Source organism: Haemaphysalis longicornis, unplaced genomic scaffold (assembly GCF_048455015.1).
Source record: "Haemaphysalis longicornis isolate Haplotype H1 unplaced genomic scaffold, Haemaphysalis longicornis Haplotype H1 scaffold_9, whole genome shotgun sequence".
NCBI lineage: Eukaryota > Metazoa > Arthropoda > Arachnida > Ixodida > Ixodidae > Haemaphysalis > Haemaphysalis longicornis.
The window spans coordinates 91,556,270-91,579,357 of NW_027526460.1; the positions used below are offsets into that span (position 1 = coordinate 91,556,270).

General features: G+C 46.9%; 1 protein-coding gene across 1 annotated transcript in view; it reads right to left on the reverse strand.

Annotated features, from left to right (window-relative positions):
* Positions 1 to 1,672: 1,672 nt before the first annotated feature.
* The window catches only part of LOC144153860 (uncharacterized), a 24,973-nt gene continuing 3,557 nt past the window's right edge, over positions 1,673 to 23,088 (reverse strand). The window contains exons 2-3 of the mRNA XM_077685592.1: positions 14,549 to 15,334; positions 1,673 to 4,205 (exon numbers count right to left, since the gene is read on the reverse strand). Coding sequence (XP_077541718.1) covers positions 3,685 to 4,205; positions 14,549 to 15,334 — 1,307 coding nt within the window. The 3' untranslated portion in view covers positions 1,673 to 3,684. The remainder of the gene's footprint in view (positions 4,206 to 14,548; positions 15,335 to 23,088) is intronic.

Consider the following 23,088-nt stretch of genomic DNA (forward strand, 5'->3'; position numbering starts at 1 on the left):
GGTTACAAACCTGAGGTCGACCGCAGCGTGTTCCTCCGTTGTAGAGCAAGAGGCCGGGCAGAATTTCTCCAACCATCAGCTCCGAAATGCGGGGATGCCTTGGCGACGTTTCAGCCTTAACAATACTGTAATAATCGCCCCGTTCTTAGTACCCGAAGTTCACTTGAGCCAGACGGAGCATTGCGAGTAGGCGGACTATGTCTCTTGCTTACATGAGCAGTTTTGCTACTGAAGCCATGCTGTTGTGTAAGTTGGAAGTGTGGAGCTGGGGGTGTTTGTATATGAGCATGTGAGCGTATGCACCCACTTCCGGGCGTGGCAGCGTGTGCACTCTGTCTCATGAAAGCGATTCGAAAGGACGCTAATATATGCACCGCGGTTTCGGCAAATTGAGAAGACAGGGGTGATGTGGGTGAGGTAAGAAGACATGCAAATGATGCGTGCGCTCGCTTTTAAGCTGGGCGGGCGTTCGTTCCTCGAAGAATGCCGTTCGTTCCTCGAACTTCCTCGAGGAATGCCGCTGCTTAATGCCTGGCTTACCGAAAAGGAAAGTTCGGCGAGCTTGAGAATATTCATATTTTAAAAACAAACCAGCGCAGAAAAATCTAAACGAGAAGTGGGCAAGACAAACACAGTGCTGCGCTCATAACTGAAGGTATATACACTAGAAAACAAGGAAATTGCACACACAAAGGTATACTCCCCTATGAAAATTGATGTCTAGTACACAACTACCGGGCAGCGAGCAGGATTGCATTTTTAAGCGTGCAAGTTGCAGCAGAAGAACTTTATTGGCAGTGCAATATCACTGAATAGTGGCTCGCACGAGTTCAACTGTATTTACAAATATCCAACTTTTGCGACGCTTGTCTAATACCCCTGTCACATGACGAACGTAATGACATTTAGAGCAAATGTCATTCGCTCTAAATGTCATTAAGTCGGCGCTACACGATAATACGGGATGGCATTTGAGGCTAACAGCATTTAGTGGCTAAATGATGTTGGGGAGCTCATTCGGCGGCCAAATGAGTAGCCTCGACAGCAGTGGCGCGTTGCTATACAAAACGTTCAGTAATAAACAAAAAAAAACTGTTTTTAAAAAACTGTTAGTAAACTTAAATATTCCCCTTCAAAATTGTTTTTTCAAATAAAGAAAGACGCACAAAAACTTAAAAAAAACATTTCTCGTCCCCAATGCGCGCGCTACCCTTATACGGATTTCTTGCGAACTTGTCTCGGCGTTTTAAAGAACAATTATGTATAAAAACATTCTAGACGCACTTCAACTATCATTTTGCACTCTTGCGAGCTTGCTAATCGTCGGCGCTATTACTTTCAAACAACGTTCGTTTCGCCACGTAGACCTGCACAGCCAAACCGAATGTCAGTAACAGCTAAAGCAGGGGTGCAACAGCCAAAACAGGATTTGGAGCAATTTTTGAAGCTGGAAATGTTGGTTTTGGAGCAGGAAATTGCAAATTTGGAGCAGGTAACGGTTGAAAGACCTTCGTTTTAAAGCACTGTATCCCAAATTTGGAGGAATTTATTACCCCGATTTTGGAGTTTTTATCATCCCAAATTTAGAATCACAAATTTGGAGCAAATGGCTTTAGTAAAGCCATTCACTGCTCCAAATTTGGGATTCCAAGTGAATGGCTTTAGTAAAGCTATTTACTTTGAATGACATTATATTTGCCGTGTGACAGGGGCATACGCTGGATACAATATGGGCGTGCAACTACACGGGGGTCAGTGGGGTGCTAAATGCTGAAGCGAAGCATTTAAATCTACAGACAGGGCTCACGAAGTTGTCTCTTACACACCGGCTAGTTTGCCAAGTACTACAAAAGCCACAAGACAACGGTATCCGAGAAACCACTACTTCACAGGCAACAGACTTATATCTTATGTCCACTGCCCAGTTTCAACAACAAACTTATCTTTGCTGTCTATTGTTTAACAAAAGTTGTAGTAAGTAAGCAAATGAAGCCCACCCCGGCCGACGGATAAATTAGCTTAGGAAACGAAGCGTATAGAAGCCCCTATGCTTACCAATGTGCTTCGAGGTAACATAGTCTGGAAACTGAGGCACCGGGAAAATGTGGCCTTTCGACTACACCGACTGCGGCCGAGAAAGTTCTAGCGTCACAATTATGTTTTGTACGCAGAAGCTAAAAGCTAATTGAGAAAGCATCAAAGAGCTCATGGTTTCCTCTTAATAATGCATTTCATTCTCAAGCAGTGATATATCGATCTCAAACATTGATGGTTCACTCTTAAGTTCTCTCCATTGGTGCACCTCAACCGTATCTTCTGTGACGATGAATGTGGTTTCTTTCGCCCTTATTACATTTCATGATTTTAAAGCAAAGCTTTCTACTTCTACCAGCCGGACGGTTCTTTCGCGGCGGGGGGGTCGGAAGGTTTCCCTCACGGAGCACACTGTAGATGACGCGGCGAATTTTCCCAGCGTTCCCCGCACGTAGGTGCCTGCTCGCCGGCGGACGCGTCGGCGGTACGCCTTTGTCGTCTGCTTTAGCGACTTGTGTTTTGCCTGTTTTGCCACAGCTTGGCGTCCATTGCGCGCTTTCTTTCTTCCTTCACACAGCTTGATTTACTTCTTCGACAGAACCTCTTGGGTAATCCGACAGAATTAAGTGGTCGTATGTCAAAGATATGTTAAGGATTGGTTTGCAGGGCGGGAAAACAAAATGTAGAGGCCACATACAGACATCTGGCCGCCAGAGAAGTGCTACCTTATGCGTACTGCTTGCCACGAATGGGACTGCGTTTTCTATATTGGTAAATACCAGTTCGGTTGTGTTTTAAGAGGTATTACAAAAGGCGAAAGAAGCAACTGGTTCTGATAAATAGCGATTATAAAAGTTCCCTCAGCTTTTTCGCATTTATAAAACTTACAAAACTAACTCGGTTTAATCGGCATAAATGGCAATCACTAAGCTCACATGGCGAATTGTTTCGGTGTCTGCGCTTGTGTCGCGCGGTGGTGTAGCCCCGAGCTAGCACATCAGATGACTAGGTTCCGCTGTCTCACCCTTTGAAGGACGCTCCTCTCCGTTTTCTTTCTGCCGACGCACGGCCGGGCTACAGCAGCAGCGTCCACCGCTCTAGCCGGCCGTGGCCGACGCTGCGGCGTTCGGGACGCCGCCACCGCGAATTCCAGGTGATGGCTGGCAGAATATTTGGTTTCAGTGTTTCTAAAACCACGTGTGTGATTTCAAGTGACGTAGCATGGGCAATTGTAGTGGGTGTCGTTTAAAGCTTTGCTATCCAAACACCTTCACAGCGTGATTGGGGTCAATTTTTTTGCGCTGCGCCTTCAACATTCAGCGTCACAGAACAACAGAAGATATCTCGATTGGCCCGAGGACATAGGATCGGGACGAAGAAAAGTTAGTACAATTTTCTTTGTGGTTTTTTTATTGACAATGTGTTAAGTGGAGCATCGAACGGAAACTTGTGCTCCAACAGTGAGCGTGCATGAAATAATGAAATACATACAGTAAATGTGCAATAGCAAGACAGTTTAAAATAGATGGAAAAAGATGTTTCAATTGTGCCGCGCATACTCGTTTTGTTTCCCTGTCAAGCAGATAAGAAACAATATATAGTATAGCGCCACTCCAAAATTTTTCCTCATCGCATGTTCATTCCGGCAGCCTAGAATAAATAGGGCACGATTTGGCTTTTGACTAAGTTGCAGTACTCTTTCCAGTACTGCCCATACTTCAAAGAGCACTTCTCCTCATCCCTGTAACTCCGGTGCACCAGAAGACCAATCAGGTACAAGACGTACAAGTACGGCACCAGGCTCGATGCTCCCGATGGCAGCGCCCAGCAAAGGGCAGCAAGAATCTCGAAGACGTAGTTGATGTGTCGACTGAGCGACCAGAATCCCGATGCAAGGAGCAGGTTCGTCCTTTGCTTTCCCGTGGCATCTCGGTACGAAGCCTTGATGACTTCGGGTGGCGATCCCCAAATGGTACACTTCCCCTGGGTGGCTCTCACAAGCTGTCTCTGGTAGTCGGTCCAATAGTTGAGGCCGATCATTGCCAAGCCCGTGAAGAAGATGGCGGCTGCCGAAATAGGACTGAACTCGGGGCTGTTCTCGACCATGTAGAGGCTCGTGAGCGGATACAGCAGACTCAGGAAGCAGATGCAGCCCCAGCAGATGTAGTAACCTGGATGTCAAAAGAGAAAAAAAAAAAGCGCGCCATTTAAAGGGACCCTGAAACACTTTTTTCAACTTCCATGAAAACCTTAAATGCTTGCAGCACGCACTCAACAAACACATTCACTGCGTAGTTTAGGGGGTCGCAAAGTACCTTAACCAAAAATTACTGCTCTATGCCCGTCAGATAACTTCAAAGCTTGCTCAAAAAATAATTCTCTCTTTCCCGGTTTTGGCGTTCTCCGACCGCCAGAATTTACTTCATTACAGCGGTACAGTGGCTATTGGCCGGCTTTTCTTCAGTTGCAGCAATGAAGGCATTCGATAGCCACTTTAAAACGAAAGCCACAAAAGCAAAGCAGAAACGGAAGGCCGATCTACTGCGACGAGCCAATCACGCGCTGCCACTCCGTGCTGGCGGTAGCTATAGCCTTCGCAGTGCTTCCATACATGAAGAAAAGACTTATCGGAAGTTTGAAGAGTACCTTTAAGCCTACTGCTGGCCTCTCTCTTAGGCCTCCAGCCACCCTATCCCCCGACTTTCGTATACATTCCCTACCAAGCATTTTCTTATTCCTTCCTGCAATAGTGTAATCTGTTTTCCCTTCATTGGATTATTCTTTTACGAAGGTGGCCGAGATTTATATATTATCTTTACACTAGCTCTCTTTCCGTACTCAGCACCTCTTCTGTTGATAGCCATTTTCTTACCTGGATGGCCCAACGCCTATCAGCCCCAACGCCGACGTAACTCCACTTATTTCTATCAATCTAGCTGGAATGTCTTCTATCCGAGTTTGTTTTCTAATATCGAGCGCCCGTTTCCTATCCCTAAGCGCTACTTTATCACTCGCCTTCCCATAACTCTCTGGTTTGAGCGAAGTTTCTTAGGCTTTCACTGAGACCCGGAGTTTCAGCCCTATAACGCATCCCGGTAGGTACGCACTGCTGCAAACATCTCTTTTTACGACTTCTTACATGACACTGTTTGCGAAACGAGCACCACATCGTACTAATCCCACTGTTTTTTTCTTCGTCGTATTGTTCACCATTGACGACTTGTTTACATAGTTACACTCGCCCACCTTTTTAGTATTCATTTCCCCAGGCTGCAGAGGGCGCTTTCTGAAATACGAGTTAAGGGTTAACTAAATCTAGGGAAGAAATGCGTGTTAAGGACATATTAGTAGAAATTCAGCAGAAGAAATGGACGCGGGCAGGGCATGTAATGCGAAGGCAAGATAATTGTTGGTCATTAAGGGTAATAGAGTGGATCCCTAGAGAAGGCAAGCATTGCAGGGGGTGGAAGAAAGTTAGATGGCAGATGAGGTCAAGAAGTCTGCGGGGATAAATTGATCGCAATTAGCACAGGACCGGGATAATAGGAGAATAATGGGAGAGGCATTTGCCCTGCAGTGGCTCAGATAGGCTGATGATGAATGATGAAATCTAAATTACTAAGATAGGCTAGAAGTCGCATGCCATTACCCCGATTCAAATGGGAGGCCTTTAGTCATCATCATCATCATTAACGTTAATCTTGGTTTCTTGTTGGTTAGCTTTCAGGTCAGCACTGAGTCTTCTGACTGCAGTTCCTTAATAATTCTTTACCGATATTCTACACTCCCAGCGAACAAAAAATTACCCTCACATCTCCAGCGGCTCAAATATGCACCACGTACTGGTAACCCTGACTATTCCGGATAGAGCTACCTAGCGTCACTAAATACAGGCTTTTACAGTATCGGCACTCCCTTCTATTATCGTTATGTGCCGCCAGGATTTTCATTTGTCGGTCGGCACCACGTGATATTTGTTTACATATGGGACAGCCATTTTGTTTCTGGCCGCCTCTACTCTCTCTCACTCTCTCTATCTCTGCTGCGCGGACGCTAAAGCGGCCGGTCGCACTCTTCCCGTCACAACCGGCGGCGGTTTCGTTGGTAGAGATGGCAACACTGCAAGCCAGAAGCAAAATGGCCCCCAGACGCTTCCGGGTGCACGAAGTAGCGGTACCCTTAAGCGCAGCTTATTTAGTGGTGCTAGAGCTACCAAATACGTTGGTTGTGAATAATTTTGAAGGGCTGATGCCTCGTTCTCTGACGCAATTATTGATAAGCAACCTCTCAATTACGGACATCACTATTTTGAAAATGCAATTGAATGTCATAATTTTGGCCGCACAAATAAAAAAGTCAGGTTATGACAGAAAACGATAACACGCGTGCTCTCATTTAAAAAGCTTTTATCGCTCGTTGTTCAAGCTTAGCCGCAAATCAAATGGCAACCGAGTTTTCAGTTTACAAATAAGTAGCTTCTCATTGAGTTGCCTTTTACATTTCTCCTTTTGTAAACTCCACAATAGTTCACCCAGTGGTTTTAAACAATTTCTTGCTGCCTCTTTTTTGTGTGATGCCTCCCCGATCTTGTTCGCTCCACATATCCTGATAGAATTGAAAGATCAACACGTACTGGTATTTACTATGTATGCATTGCTAGCAGAGCACTCTCACCCGCTCTGGTTCACGCGGGAAAGGTTCATAGTTTGTTTACTCTAAATAATATTTCGATTTCTCTTATCGACCCAGTCACACACACAGCACGGCAACACGCACGTTCTGAACATTTCTTCGCCGAGAATATACGTTGTTTGAACTGCTTCTCATCAATGTCTTACATTGTTTGTTCCTCCCTTTATTATGCCATCCAGAATGAAGTTCAGAATGGCACGTTGGAAAGCTACCTGAGGCATCACAAATTTTAATATCCACATAACATGTTTTATAAGCCTGAACTTAAATAAAATACAAATGCTTATTCCTATTTGATCGGAATGGCAGTCAACGAGGCGTGCGAGGTTTGCAACGCACCAGAGACCTATGCGAGCGTCCACGTTTTTCATCAGAAAGACGCCAACTTAACTCTACGGAAGCTAGACTCCCGGCGCCCGGTCTCTGAGGAGAAAATCCTGGGCCACTGGCCTTCTCCGCCATTTCGCACAAGGCGACAAAAGCGCTCCTGTGTTTTCTAAAAACGGCGATCCTACAAAGAAGACTGTAGCACAAAAGACTGCTCTCTACGAACTCACTCAACATTTTTGTCTATAGTGTCCTACCGCTGGGCACACCACTTCACGCTCAGTCCGTACCTTTCCCCTTATTTTTTATTTCCTCTTTTTCCTCATTGTTCCCCTTTCCAACGTCTAGGATAGGCGTGTAGACCGTAGTCTGGTTAAGATTCCTGACTTTCCTTTACCTTTTCTCTCTCTCTATCTCTCTCTCAATAAGCGTGATAAATAACGGCCACTTTCCACTAAGCTTTGTTCCATACTTCGTTCCTACAGTGAGAGACGCTTGAAAAACGGAATAGGATAAGTGCGAGCTGCTGATAGCCTGACGATCGTAAGTCTTAAAACAGAATCGGTCGAAGGAAGCAATCACCACAGATTACAGGTATGTGGTTTAATATGTCATCTGGAGCCGACAACCTCCTCTCTCTCTCCTTCCCCCCTCCGCTACCCAGAAATAAACCTCCAGCTGACGCCCGCACACGTGGCAGCTAAATTAGAATCGCTTGTCCCGTTGCGTCATGCCCGGTAGCCCTGAGTGAAGGACAATTCTAATGCGATATGCGGTCTAGTGGCATAACAGCTGTGCACGTAAGCTATACTCGTAAACTCTGCAAGTAAGCAAGTGCGTTTTTACTATTTTCGCATTCTGGTTAGCTTAGACGTTAGGCAACGCCGTGGCCTAATTCTCGACAGCTGCAGCGGCAATCTGGATCGCGTGTAATGCTGATGTAAGGTGGCTTACAGCTTTAGGAACAAAACCAGTGAAAGAGTTGAAAGTAGGTAGACCTATTTATCTAGCTACTACCGGCAGTACCCGGCGATGCGCGGGTGGGCCACTATACTAATAATGACAATAATGGGTATGAGGCCAGTTCAGTTATATCTTACGTGTCATAATTAGCTAGTTCAGTCGTGATGCTGTAGAAAGTTGGGACATGCCGCCTGCTGTCAATACATAGACAGAGGCCTCCCTGCTATCTATCAATAACAGTTGTTTGTCATTACTATCATCATTGCAAACTTCGTGGAGAGCAAGCCTTAGTAATTGATCCAGGTCCTAAGTCACGTCACCAAATACAGCTAATGGCAGCAAGAAGACGTGTAAGCACGGGTCGGTAATGCAATCATGCACATTGCGCAACACAAGACAAAGTTACTGGAGCCATGTCCAAATTGCTAAGGGAACAAATATTTCGCAAGCTGTATGCGTAAGTAACGGTACGTCCCCTAGTTTGATTGGCGAAGTTGCCAGAAGTCGTGATTGTCGAGCAACGTTACGACAGTTGGGTCAACAGTGTGAGCCTGTTGAAGGAGGCGTGTGGTAATGGGAAACGGCTGGTACTCTTGTTTTATTGGAACTCTGCCGAAATAAACTGTACCCAGATGGTGCGCTGAAACTACTACTTACCCTTGGTAAGTGTTATACATAGTATGCACTGCCGTTTGGCCGCACGGGGCCGCTGCGGTGCTGCGAGGCCGATCTCCACGTTTGTGGTGCTGGTTTTCTGCGGAGCCGGTTGCGCGTGCGATGTAGTACGTACGCGTTGGCGGAGCATATGCCGTGGTTTGTTTGTAGTTACCGCAAGTTACTTTGTGAGTGTTTCTGCGTGTGCAGCAAACGATGAGGCTAACGGCATACGCTCAGAGCCTTTCGGCCGTCGACCGGGACAGGTACTTTACTAAAGTCCGTCGTTGCGGTGGCGTGGAACCCCTGGCTCTACGCGACGATGAGCTGACTGATGATGTGTGGAAGCTTCCAAGCGTCGACCGCGCTGACATCAGTTACTACGTAATCCACTCGACAAGTTTCATTACGCGGGAGCAACTAAAAAGCTACACATCGTTAGAGTCGCATACCTACCTGATGAGTGGCTTTGTTCATCCACCGAAGGTGAAATTTATCGGCGATAGGAACGTTGTTGATGTCACAAAGGTGAGAAAATGCAAGTAAACACTGCATGTGCTTATAATTTAAGCTAATTAAAAGCTCGAGAATAACTAGGCATGCCGCTCCTGTCTTTCTTTTTCTTCTTTTACGCCCAGGTCCGGCATTCACAGTCGTTCCGTGAAAAGTTGCTGACGGCTTGGCTGTTGCAAAAGCCGGACGGCGAAGTCGTCTACGCGCACTGCACTTTCATGGCTGGATGTGGAGAAGTCTGCTCTCATGTTGGGGCAGCGTTATTTTACTTGGAGGCCGTCGTGACCCGTAGAGGCAATCGCTCCTGCACGGAGGGGGAAAATGCGAGGTTGCCACCTCACCTAGTCAGTTTAGACAGCCGCCCGATAGCCGAGATGGATATCGCATCATCGGCGATGAAAAAACGTCGCTGTAACCATTTTTCGAATGGTTAGAGCAACCGTACACGGCGCAGTTGACCATCGTGAATGCGCGCGCAACACTACAAACACCACAAACGTGGAGATTGGCCTCGCAGCACCGCAGCGGCCCCGTGCGGCCAAACGGCAGTGAATACTATGTATATCAGTACGTATGAAGCGTACTCAATAATTACAGTTTTATAATGAATAACATGGTCTCCTACGGGAGGCGCGTGGTTGCAGCAAGTCCCAACAGATGGCGAGCGCTATGCGTACGCGGGAAAATCGAACTAAATTTTACGTCCTGAATGGTGTCAGTTAACAAAATCCTGCTGGCCGCTTTATACGCATGTTAGGACAAAATCATGAAATTTCGTTTTAGACAACTGTATGGACAGCATTTGCAAGCAAAAACGAATTTTCTATATCAAGGCGCTGTCTAGTCATTGGGGGAATCTGTAAAGGCACTTAGTTTTCCCGAAATCCCGATTGTCGCTACGTGGGTGTTATAAAAATGTATAACAGTGTTGGGGTACTTGCATAACCTACCTATGTCAAAAAAAAACGCTTAAATATCTGAAATGGACTGCGATAAAACAAAGAAATATCTGAAAAATTATTTTGGCGCTTTTCACTCTCACTGCTGTAATTTTTGAAAATTTCAGCAATATGCATTGAGCTCGTCAACCATAATCACAATGCACTCATGAAATGTGAAAGCGTTTGAACCAGCAGTTTTGCTAGGCGTTTACATCGCCTGTTAAGCCTTTTCGCCTCTTCAAGAGTGATATCCGGAAATTAGTTTGCCTTGTTACCGTCGTTGTGGGGCGAAATGTATAAAATTAGTTTTGTGCATTTGACCGAATAACATTTATTAGAAAAAGTAAATAGGATAAATGAATCAGTGAAACATTTATTGAAGAACGTTTAGGAACCCTCATTTCGTTCAGAAATGCAGAATAGCCCCAATAGTGTTGCGTAAGGTGAAACTGTAAAATCACTTTTTAGATATTCTTAAGCGCTACACATATCACCGAAAAGCCCTTCGATTTGAGAACGGGTGAGTGAGATAATCAGGAATGTACGAAAGCACAATTTGTCCCTTTTCGTCGGTTAGGATTATAATTTTTGAAAATCCCGCCTTAGCGAACCCATGCGCCATGGCGCAAATGTACTGCCGAAATTTCAAGTCTCTAGGTGCAGCAGTGCTCACCGAGCTTTGATGAATCAGTCAGTCAGTCAGTTAGTCAATCAAAAACTTCTATGTATAGCTACACATTTCGGAAAAGCCATATGGCCTAGCATATACTCGGCCATATTAGCATCATATTATGATGCTAGCATATGGCCGAGCCACGCTTCGACGAGAGAGATAGATAGAGAGAGAGAGGGAGCGAGAGAGCGGGGAAGAAGAGAGAGGAAGATAGGGAGAGAGATGGGGAGTGAGAGAGACTTTAATCACAGTTGAAGTGAGCATATATTTGCGTTCGCGATCTTCAGCCCAACACTCCGCTAGTACGGCCGGGTTTCTTCCCCCTTTCCGCCAGCAAAATCTGTATTTCGTCAAATGTGGCCTCGCGGAACATTGAGAAGGGTTTCATATTTACCTTTTCATGGTTTTCCCAATTGGCAGCACTGTTTGATTCTAGCCAGGGATGGGTTTCTACGTATGTACATGACTCCGCATTTCTTATCAAGTCCAACGACAGCTGCTGGCTAATGAGCGAAAGTCGGGTATGACAATTGCAGTACAATCCTTCTTTTCCCCCGCCTCCGTAAGTCACAGATGAAATGATGAAATCAGCTGCATTCCGCTCAGCTGAACTTGCGGTTGTTGCGTTAGCGTCAATGGTGCCGCCACCGTTACTACGGGATAGTTAATCTTCTCCTTGCAACCTTCCTTCACCAGGTTAACACTGTTGACGCCTTTGTCGTAACGTTGCTCGATAATCACGATATCTGACGTCTCGGCCAACCAAATGAAGGGAAGTACCGTTACTTCCGCCCATAGCTTGCGAAATACCTGTTCCCTCAGCAATTTCGACATGGCTCCAGTAAGTTTTTCTTGTGTCGCGCAACGTACATGATTGAATTACCGGCCCGTGCTTCCACGTCTCCTTGCTGCCATTCGCTGTAGCTGGTGACGTGACTTAGGACCTGGATCAATTACCGTATTTCCCGGTCTATAGGTCGCACTTTCGTGTAAGTCGCACCCTCTCAAAACGACAGTTCCCCCGAAAAAAAAACGTGTGTAAGTTGCACAGATGTATAAGACGCACCGGTGCACAAAACGCTCTTGTTAATCAGGTCAACTCATATAGGATCGGTTCATTAGAAAGTGCGCAGAAAGTACATGGTTGCAGCGGCCGCCTCCTCTGAACGCATACTCCGGTAATCAGTGCTAGACACGCGCATCTACCGTTAAAAGTCTAGACAGAACTTCTCAAAATGGTTTATTGATACACACAGATGGCATGTACTTACACAAGGCGTTTAGGCAAAATCATCAAAGCCTTCTTCCTCCGACTCGCTAACAAACAATGCATTCATTTAGACCATAGAGCTGTGTCTCTTAATGCGCGCTGAATCACGCAGCCCACAGGCACCTTTTCGAGCGCGGACTACGCGCGCCCGCCGCGTACCGGATTTATACCATACATAAGTTGCCCCGGTGGATAAGACGCAGCAACGAAAATTTCAGAAAAAAAAACCGCGACTTATACACCGAGAAATACGGTACTAAGCTTTGGCTCGGTCAAGGTTTCAATGATCACAGTGGTCATTAACTACCTTTTTTGGTAGATGGGAGGGACGCATCGGGACCGTTCGTAGAAAGAATAAAGAGTGGGTACATTCTCTAGTGCAATTACTTCGGCACCGCTTGAAACGTAACGGAGCTAGCTGTGGGCATATAGCAATGAAAGAGTTCTTTTAACTTTAGGAATATCCTTGCCTGAGGAGTTACAGTTAAACCCCTATAGGCTGAGCTGTGTAAGAACAAAAATCTTTATATAACGAAGTAAGAGAATTTACGGGGCCTAATGCCTATGCGTGTTAGACTTAGTATAAGAAAGGCTGCGTCTAATCCCACGGCAGCCATGAGAATTACCTCCGGGAAATTCTCCCGGCAGTTTCCATAAAAACTGGCTGGCCTAAATTTTGCTGAATAATATTACGTCCCAACGCAATTTAACACAACATAACCTCACCGAACGCGTCATAACCTACCAAAATCCAGCCCAACTGCGACAAAGCGCATCTAACCCAGCCCAACGACACAGAACACAACCTATATTAAACGTAATTCAACCCATTCTAGAAGTCGTGTGCGTCAATCTCTTGATATAGTAAAAACCAGAGTAACAAAAGTATCAACAAAATCACGATGACCGAAAAATTCTGTAAGCTAAAAAAAAAACACACCGCAATGTCGGACTGAGGCTTCCCGTTTAAAAGCAAGTACTATACCACAGCGCTACAGGGGCAGCCTATTTGTCTTATAGAATCTCCGCGTAGCGTGCTTATCCAATAAGAGGCGACTGCCGTGAGCAATTTCTGACGGTAATTCTCACGGATGCCGGGTTAAAAGACACTACCTATACGAAAAGGATATGCTATGTAATTTCAATACCATAAATCTAATAGCAGCACAACTGTAAAACAAATGTGTTTACGAGAAAGCACTATTCCCCACGCACTAGTATTTGTACGGCTTTCGCAAATAAGCTACGCTGCACCACGGCTGGACTTTCAGCAAAGGGTGCTGGCCTGGACGTGCAACCTGTATTTCCGTTGATGCTTCTTTTCATTCCAACCCGCAAACGGATACCTGTGTTCACTATCACTATTTCACACCCCTGTATTATCACGTCGCCTTTACCGATGGTCGGAGTTACCCGCCGCGGTGGCTCAGTGGCTAAGTCGTTGCGCTGCTGAGCACGAGGTCGTGGGCTCGATTCCCGGAAGCAGCGGCCGCTTTTCTGGTGGATACGAAAAGCGAAAACGCCCGTGTGTTCGAGATTTCGGCGCTCGTTAAAGATCCCCAGGTGGTCAAAATTGATCCGGAGCCCTTCACTACGGCGCGCCTCATCGCCTGCGTTGCGTCGGCGCGTTAAACCCTGCGATCAATCCGATGGTTGCAGTTTCTCTCTCTGCTGTATACTCTCGTGCTAGAGTCGCATATTTCGTCCTAGAGCCTCATATTCATTCTAGATTCGCATAGTCAAGAGCTTCAATTAATAAAAATAGAGGAATGAAGAAAGAAGCCAATTTACGCCCGATAAATGCGGCGGAGCCTGCGCTAACAGTGAGATGCTCGTAGTACAAGAAATTTGCGTTGACGAACTGAATTCGCTGTATCTTCCCAACCTCATCGGCAGATAGGAGGCACTGTATGTTATTTGTTCAACGGTACTGTTATCTCCGAAGGTTTTGTACCACTAATCGGCGGAAAGGTCTAATGCCCGGTATCTTTCACGCCCGAATACGTTATGAAGACGACTAGCAAGAAACAATAGAGAATTAGGGGAGCAGCTACGTTCCTACAACGCAAACGTTGCCTGTTTTCAATATACTTGGAAACGATTTCGCAGATAGCCCAGAAGGCGTAAATGCTGAAATAACGATATTTTCAGCAACCCATGCCACGAGATCAACATTCGCAAAATTGTCGCCCCCTTCCTGCAAAAAAAAAAAAAATTCCTCCAACGCGGTGGCTCAGTAGCCATGTCGTTGTATTGATGAGCCCAAGGACGCGGCTTCGATCCCCGGCCGCAATGGCTGCTTGTCCGGTAAAGGTGAAAAGCGAAAATGGTCGTGCGTCGAGATTTCGGCGCACATTAGAGATCCCCAGGTGGTCAAAATTAGTCCGTAGTCCTGTACTACGGCACGCCTTATAGACCAGGTGTAGCTTCTGCGTGTTAAGCTCCAAAATGTAGTGAAATAATATTCACAGAGTAACCAACCTGCTCGATCCACGATGATGTCGATGGTCTGCATGTATCCGTCCTCCCACCAGTAGAACTTGGCTATGTACACCGTCTGCAGCATGGCCGTGGCCGCCATGGCCCAGTTCCAGCCCGTGGCCTCCACTTGCGCCTTCCAGCTCACCAAGACCAGCAGCTGCCACATCATCATGCCGAAGCGGCAGTTGGTCCACTGCTTGATGTCCAGCCGCTGACCAATCCTCGGGTACAGCTCCAGGCCCCAGTAGAAGTCAAACACCACGCTCCCCGTGGTGCCATGTTCCCCTGGTGACGGTTTGACGTGTCCCTTGATGTACAAGAGCAGCGGGACGACGTAGGCGACGACCGTGAGAGCGACGGCCACCCCTGGCAAGTTTCTGTATATCGACCAGCCTCGGGCGTCCTGTACCAGAAGAATGAAGGCGGCCAGGACCATTGTGATGACGTAGTAGGTGAAACCGGTCTTCCGGTAGACAGGTCTGTGGCCGGTTGAGGTTGGCGGGCCGTAGTAAGTCTCTCCGGGTAGCACCAGTAGGGAGAGACCACTGTAGACGGTGAAGATTGTGAGGAAGACCCATGACTGCGGCGTTCCGGCCCCGTGCAGCGTCCAGGCGTCATACCAGAACGCGGGAAAGCCGCGCTCCAGGGCTTCCGAAACTGACGATCCGTAGGTGACAACGAAGGAAATGGCGCATACGACGATGTTGGGGGCAAATATGATGAGGAACAGCGGGATGAGGGTATGGGAGACGAAGGACAGGGATGACCTGTCCGCCGTGTTCAGGCCTGCGTAGAAACAACAAAAAGACGGCTTGTAAGGAGAGACGCGTTGAACGTGGCCTATCCATGAGATTGTTATTTTGTTTTCTCTTATTATTTCTTTTGTTATTACTTCATAGCTCGCTTGTTTTCATTTGTTTATTTACTGCTTTAATACCATTTCTATCTATTACACATTGTTATTTATTTATTTATGTAGTTATTTATTTATTTATTATTCAGGGGAATAAAACTGGACGAATTACAGTACAAAAAATGAGAAAAAAACTGGAGCACATTATAGTTTTTGCCGAGGAGCAACCTCTGTTATTGGGGTATAAGCAGGCGTTGTAAACTGTCTGCTGGCGAGTAAAGTGCTTTAATTTACCTAAGGAGCGACGTCACTTAGAGGGACTCTGCAAAACTTTCGATAAGCGCTTTCACTGTTTCCTTCGCGTCTGAAACCACTGCGAAAGCTACAGTTCTTGCCAGCATGAAGCGACACTTCGTGATTTGTTCCTCGCACCAGACACGCCTTCCATTTCTGCTTTGTTTTTGTGGCTTATTTTAGTTGCTATCGAAAAGCGCTCATTGCTGCAACTGAAGGGAAACCGGCCAACAGCCGCTACATGGCCTCAATGACGTAATTCGGGCCGTCGAAGAACGTCACGACCGGAAAAGAGTGAAAAATCTTTTGAGTGAGTTTACAAGTTATCTGATGGGCATAGAGCAGTAATTTTTGGCTGAGGTACTTTGCTACCCCCTAGTCTAAGTACTGGGTGTTTTGGTGACTACGTTCTACAAGCATTTAGATTATTTTAAAAAATTTGAAAAAAGGGTTATAGTGTCCCTTTAACGCGGGATTTTCTGTTGCCAGTTGCGTACCAGGTTAACGCTGGCGATGATAACATGTCACGTTCAGTGTGACCAACGCATAAGAAACGCAGGATCCAACTGTTAGTTGATGTTGGCTGTAGAAGTCAGCACAAGACGCACATGTCTATTTTTCTTGTCATTGGACATTTTTCTATGGATGGCGGTAACAAAAGACGCCGTATTCAACAGCGCTGTACTCAGGTTGGAGTATCCAGCACAGGGTAATAAAAGAAGACCCTCTGTTCAAAATTTCGATCCCCGAAAATGCAGAAAGTACAGTTATTAGGAAAACTGACCTCGCCACGGTTACTTATTACATCGTCACCGCCCGCGGTTGTTGGAATACTGGAGATTTAGAGCATCCAATGCCTCTGGTGCCTTACTACATATTTGGAAGCCGCACGGCAAGACGAACGCAGGACGCTGGAAAAAGTTTTTCTTTCCTGTAAAATAACAGCGTTCTCACAAAAAATACGGGTTATAATATTGAAAAAATAGCTACAGCGCGAATCGAAACAAGGACACAGAAAGACGACGGGACGAGCGCTGACTTCCAGCTGAATGTAATACGATAAACCTTGCACCTTTTGTACACACTCTTCATGTTAACACCAGTAACTAAAATGTTAAAGAAAAAACAAGAAAGAACAACAGAAAATAGACGTTTAATTTCTAGTATCACACTACCATATCAACACGCGATCAGGCACTTGGTACTCTCCATACAGACACCAAATTAATTCATGCCCGAAGTACAGCACGTGTTCGAAAGGAAATCTATCTCTTTTTTGGACAACGCAATAGATAGCTAACTCGCCCAACAGTAAACTTTGTTAAGTTATAATATTGTCGCGTAGCCGAGCCCGACGCAGGTTTCTCAGGGGAACCAAAGCTTATTGGAGCGAACCTGTGCTGACCTAAGAACTTAAAAGATTACACAAGCCGCGACGGAGCCGTCAACAAGGTGACGTGCACAGGCGAGTCTTGGCGAATCGAATGCCGCGGTGATTGGCTTGCGAGCATTTATCCTTCGGCGTTGACCCTTCGAGAAAAATCCAATCAGATCTAGAAATTGATGATCAAATACCAACTGTTCATTCTAGTGACGACAGGGGATACACTCTTCTCATCAAATGAGATTGCCGGCGCAGCATGCAAAAGAACGACGGAAACGCGCGCTTCACTACTAACTTAGATGAGACAGGTGGGCGCGGGCAGACGCTGGCAACAAAACACACAAGTAAACAAACCAAAGAGTATCGCTCCTGGCAATATAGAACCCACATGATGGCAGTGATAAACAGCGACAGTGTGATTTGTTGCGTTCAGTCGTTCCTGAGACTCCAGATACTATTAGATTAGTGCTGATCTTTCTAGACGTGTTTGTAGAAGTGTGTGAAAAGTTGAAGGGATGGGGAGGGTGTGTGAAACACGCTAAGAAAAGCGACTGACCCAACCATTACTCCGGATACAGACGTAATTATGTTTTCTTCAACTAGGTAATGCTTAACTAATTAGCCAAGAAGTATTCCTCTTTAGGTGTTCGTCTAACGCTTGCAGAAAAACTGTGCCCTTCCGGACATACCCGCCGCCTTTCTGAACGGTAGAAGAAGAAGTCGTCTAGATGAAGTTAGCTCGGAAAGCGGTGGACTAATTGACTGAGTAGTTTTTGTGTGTGCACTATTGAGCGGTACGAAAAACTTCGTTCCGCGAACGTTTTCCGGGCTCCGGGAACTCGGAGTTCCTACCCTCCCGATCGATAATACTGCAGACGAACTGAAGAAGGAAGTTGGTCCTTTCTATTAGCAAGCCATGGTGTTCGCTGACTTGGCCAGTCAGCGCCGTATTCAGTATGCGTGCATGTTTTTACCGTAATACGCAAGCTTTGCTGCTGCTTTTGCTAATTCGCCTGTTTTCTTGATTGACTGACTGATTGATCGATTGAATAATTGATTGTAGGGTTTAACGCGCCGACGTACCACATGCGATGAGGCGCGTCGTAGTGGAGGGCACCGGATTAATTTTGACAACCTCGGGGTCTTTAACGTGCGCCGAAATCTCGAACACACAGGAGTTTTTGTTTTTCGCGCCTGTTTTCTTGATGGTACAAAGAAAATTAAATAGCAAAGAAAAGGCGCTGTGGTCAGCCTCCTAACAGGACACATATATGAGTCGACTTTTTAGATGCGACGGAATCTCATTCCCTCGCCTTGTCCCTCCATACGGCGTTGTCGTTGTCCGTCCACACCCCTCCACCATTCTCCTCACCGCGCGAGCTGCGCTCTCCGCCGCTCACCCCCTCTCCTCTCCGATAGCGAACACTCTCTCGCGAGGGGCATTGGATTGGATTCGATTGGCTTGGATTTGGATTGGATTAAAGTGGATTGTGTTGCGTCATAGCCGCGCCACGTTGCGTCATAGCCGCGGGAGAGGGTTCACGGCACGTTTCACGCGATGGGAGAATCAACCTAACGGAAACAACAACGGAACCCCCTATGCGTCGCATCTACACAGGGGTTCCCGCGAGGGGAGGTGGGAGTAATTTTTTGTTCTAATGTCGGACAAGGTGAGGACCGAATATTAGATTTAAATTAGGCAATGTTTACCTTCACGAAACTATACAAGCCCTAAAGTATGGAGCAAGCCGAAGGCTTTTTATACGCACGAGACCGGAGGTTTTGTTGACAGAACGGTACTTCCACCGGGCGCGGGCGTTCATTCGTTTTTTTGTCTGTCTGTCTGTCCGTGGTTTTCACTTTGTGTTTTGGTTTGCACTTTTTTTTTTGTCTGCTGATCAAACGGCGTCAGGCCTAAAGGATAGCATATGCTCACAAAAGATCCCATAACAGCTCACAGCGTTCTAGTGGTAAAGGCGAGGGTCCACGCACTTTATCGAACGCCGTTTCCTCGACGGTGTTTTATCGAAGCCGTCTTATCGAAAGTGTTTTCCCAGCTTTTCGTACAACAAAATTTGCTGTATGTCTTTTTATAGACGATACTCTTTCTTGGGCTACTTAAAGCCAGAAGTTTTGGTCTGTCTGTATGTCTGTCTGTCTGTCTGTGACTCGATTCAGCCACCCGGCCAAAGTAAAACAATGCCTGCGCAATAGTCTTATATAGTCCCAGCTAAATCTTGCCGTCTAAGACCGGTGTAATGTTCATACCTGTCAACATTGTTGAAGAAGCACAAGGCATTACGCAAATATAAGAGAACAAATTAATACAGAAGTGGTGTTTGCAGTGTTCCTTTATAAAAAGTCGTACATGCTTGACTTTGGCGAAATTAAATACTTCATCAACTCCAGAAAAAAAATTCACTTTGCGGTCGCCTGCTGTCGCCCGCGCCACTATAGCTTCTTGCGGCATTTTAAGGAATCAACGGGCAACAGTTATGAAAGGTTTCACTAGATAGGTTCCACGTTCTGTTTGCAACGCACGTGGAGTAGGGAAACGCGGTTCTATAAACGTTGAAGTAGGGCGCCTCGATTCACGCGCGTCTTCGCCGTACGGCAGCGTTGGCATCGAGATACCCGGTTTGGAGCAGTGGAACGCGGGAAATTTAAAATGATTTAAGCAAACCTTTGGCGTCTTTACCTTGGGAGGAGCGCGACGCAAGAGGAACAACATGAGAGGTGAGCGGTAAAGCGAAGGGAGGCATTTACTTGGCAAAAGTCAATAAAGACTATCGTCTTTATTCGCCCCCCCCTCCCCCACACAGACATCCCCCCTTAAACCCCGCCCCCCCCAAACCAATCTCTGGGACCGCTACTGCTAGGGACCCAGATCAAAACTACAAATGAAGCTGTACAGGGGGTGTTTGCTGGTCGTCGTTCGAGAAAAGGGAGGCGCAGAGCCAGATAAAGTTTGAGGAGCGACTTCGTGACATGGAGGACGAAAAATGGGCCCCGAGAGTGTTTAGGTACCTGGATATGAGGAGTGTGGACACGCGGTGGAGACGGAGGACCAGACAGCTGATCAAGCGGTACGGAGAGTCGGTAGGGGAAAGTGGGGTTTAAACAACAGTTAAAAAGCAGGTAAAGGCAGCAGAGACGACAAAGTGGGCACAGAGAATGGAAGCGAAAAAAACCCTGGAGACTTATAGGGCAGAGAAACGGGAAATTTAAGAAGGAGGGATTCTATGGCGTTGCATTGCTCTTCGAGGCACGGGCAGGGTGGCTGAGAACCCCGGCATACACGGGTAGCTATAGAAAGCAGGGTGAAACATGTGCATGCTGCGGCAGTGATCGGGAAACTATAGACCATATTGTCAGGGGCTGCACAGAGATACGACCACCGCGGGGTGAGGGGGAAACGACGCTGGCGGAGGCTTTGGGATTTGGGGCGATGGGGAACCTCAACTTCAAGGCCATATAGGTGACGAATAGGCGACTGGAGTGGTGGTGGAGGAAAAGTAGGGGAAGGGATAAGTACGCAGGCGGAGTAATCATACGGATGAGAATTTAAAACAGCGAGAAGAGAAAAAAGGGGGGTGTAAGCGATGAGTTTAAAACAGGGAAGAGAAGGAGATGGGAGGGAGGAAGGAAATCTATTAGGTTAAATAGCTGGGAGTAGGGCAAATAAGTGTAATAAAACAGGTAAGTCGGTTGCTGACAACCGACACCCCGATTTAAAAGGAGAGCCACTAATCATGCTCATAATCATCATCAGACGGCTAGCTCCCCTCCTCTTTGTGTGACCTTGTTTTCTCCCACCGGCTCTTGGTTCCACTTATGCTGCCATTTCAACACGTGTTTGGTGCTGGAGGAGTGAACTAATGTTTGGCAGATTGGGAGCGGTCGCCGAGTCTCCGCCGCGGAACGCGGTGCCCCCTCGAAGAGCTGGTGCTCCGAAACTGCCGTTGGAACTCACGCGCTCGCACCGTAGCAAATGTCGAAATATGGCGGGAACAGGAATTTCCCGGCAGCCTTTACGTCGGGCCCTTCAAAAAAAAAAACCGTCTGCTTCCATACAAGCATTTTATTCTTGTCGGGTCTCAACTAAACTACAAAAAAAAGCCGATGAAATGACTTTAGTAGCCTCGACGGCGTCCAACGGCGCCCGTGACGAAAGTTTCGTCGGCCTTTTCGCAGGCAGGCGAAGAAAAAAAAAACTAACGCCGAAGGCACGTTTATACACCATGTTCAACGAGTCGTCGCTCGAGATGTGATCCTCACCACTTGATTCCGTTTTAGCTGTCGCAGTCGCTTTTGTTAAATAGGAAGTATGAAGGCGACACGGCGTGCATGCAGATGGTCTAGGAATCTATTTTCTCGTTGTAGCCGTGACCGATGCGCGTATTTGCCGGTGCGGGCCGCCATGGAGACGGCGACAACAAAAGGAGAGTTGAGTGGAAGCAGACGGCGACGACGTCACGAGAAAAGACAAGAGCCCCCCGTGAGTTCAGGCCGACTCCGCCGGTTCCAGGGGAGCAACTTCATTTGCTCCACAAAGCGATCTCGGCTACGACGACGCTCTCGATAATTGGAACAGGATTTGGTTGCTCCCGATATGCCCTTGGAACGTCCCTGCTCCAGACAGAGTAAAAAAATTGCTCCGAAAGTTCTCCGGATCTGCCATGGGAACCCAACATAAGCTGCTTCCAGATGTACCGCACAACAGAGTCCATTGAGTACAGACTTCTGCCGAAAGGCTAGCTTTGATCACGCAGTATTTGACTGATACAATTCGGGGTAGCAAGGGCTGCAGTGCCCAATCAGCGTTCCTGGCTTCACCACCTCTGTTGGGGCCTTACTTCCAGCAGCCCCCACCCTAGTCTCTTCATATAGCCCTACTAGTTTCAAAGTTATTGGAAGCATAATTTTTCGAGAACCAAAGAAGGCGACCATATGGTCAGAGTAGGAGTCGCGTGCAAACCACGTCACTAAAAACCCCGCCGCGGTGGCTCAGTGGCTAAGGCGTTGCGCTGCTGAGCACGAGGTCGCGGGCTCGATTCCCGGCCGCGGCGGCCGCTTTTCTGATGGAGGCTAAAAGCAAAAACGCCCGTGTGTACGATATTTCGGCGCACGTTAAAGATCCCCAGGTGGTCAAAATTAATCCGGAGCCCTCCACTACGGCGCGCCTCATCGCCTGCGTTGCGTTGGCGTGTTAAACCCTATAATCAATCAATCAATCAACGTCACCAAAAAAATTGGGGAGGACAGTACTCCGTATTGCTTAATTGTGAACGGAGGCGCAAGGTATGTTATTCGGCAATACAAACCGATTCGGCAAAACACCGATGCACACCTAGGGAACACTGCGCACGGGGTCAGGGTTAATGTTGTAAAATTTAAAAAGAACATACACGCTCCAGAGCTAGCAACGATCACAAAAATGGAAAAAATTGCTAATAAAACAAAAGGTGTTCGGAAACAACGAAATAGCGGGAAAGACGCGTCGGCATATCAAGGCAGGTTCTTGCATGTAATGCACGCAGAGACAATATCGAATGGAACTACCGGGAGATTGGGTTAGCGCAATGGCCAGTAAAGCCAAATAAACACTTAAGGTCACAGTAAGGCCATGTTCAGACTACCGACGTAACAGCCATATCGTGCGCTATGGACGTAAAAAAACATATAGGAGACGGCCGGTATGTTTCCAAATTTGGCACAAAACGACAAGACTCACGTTGAAATATTAACATATTGTAACGGTGAAAGTGAGCACTGGGGTTTGTAGCAATAAAGAAAAGCACTTTATTTAGAGGGCGAACTTGTGCCCGTAAGTCTGCTGTCACCGCTAGCTACAGCGTCCACCGAAACTGCTCCTTCGTCTTTCTCTTCGCCTTTTTCTCAGCTGCTGGCTTCAACGTCCTCACTTCGAATACTGGGTGTGGGCCGCTGGGTCTGTCTGGCAATGATGATGATAATGCCGTGGCATTACTCCCCCTCCCGGAAACGGCA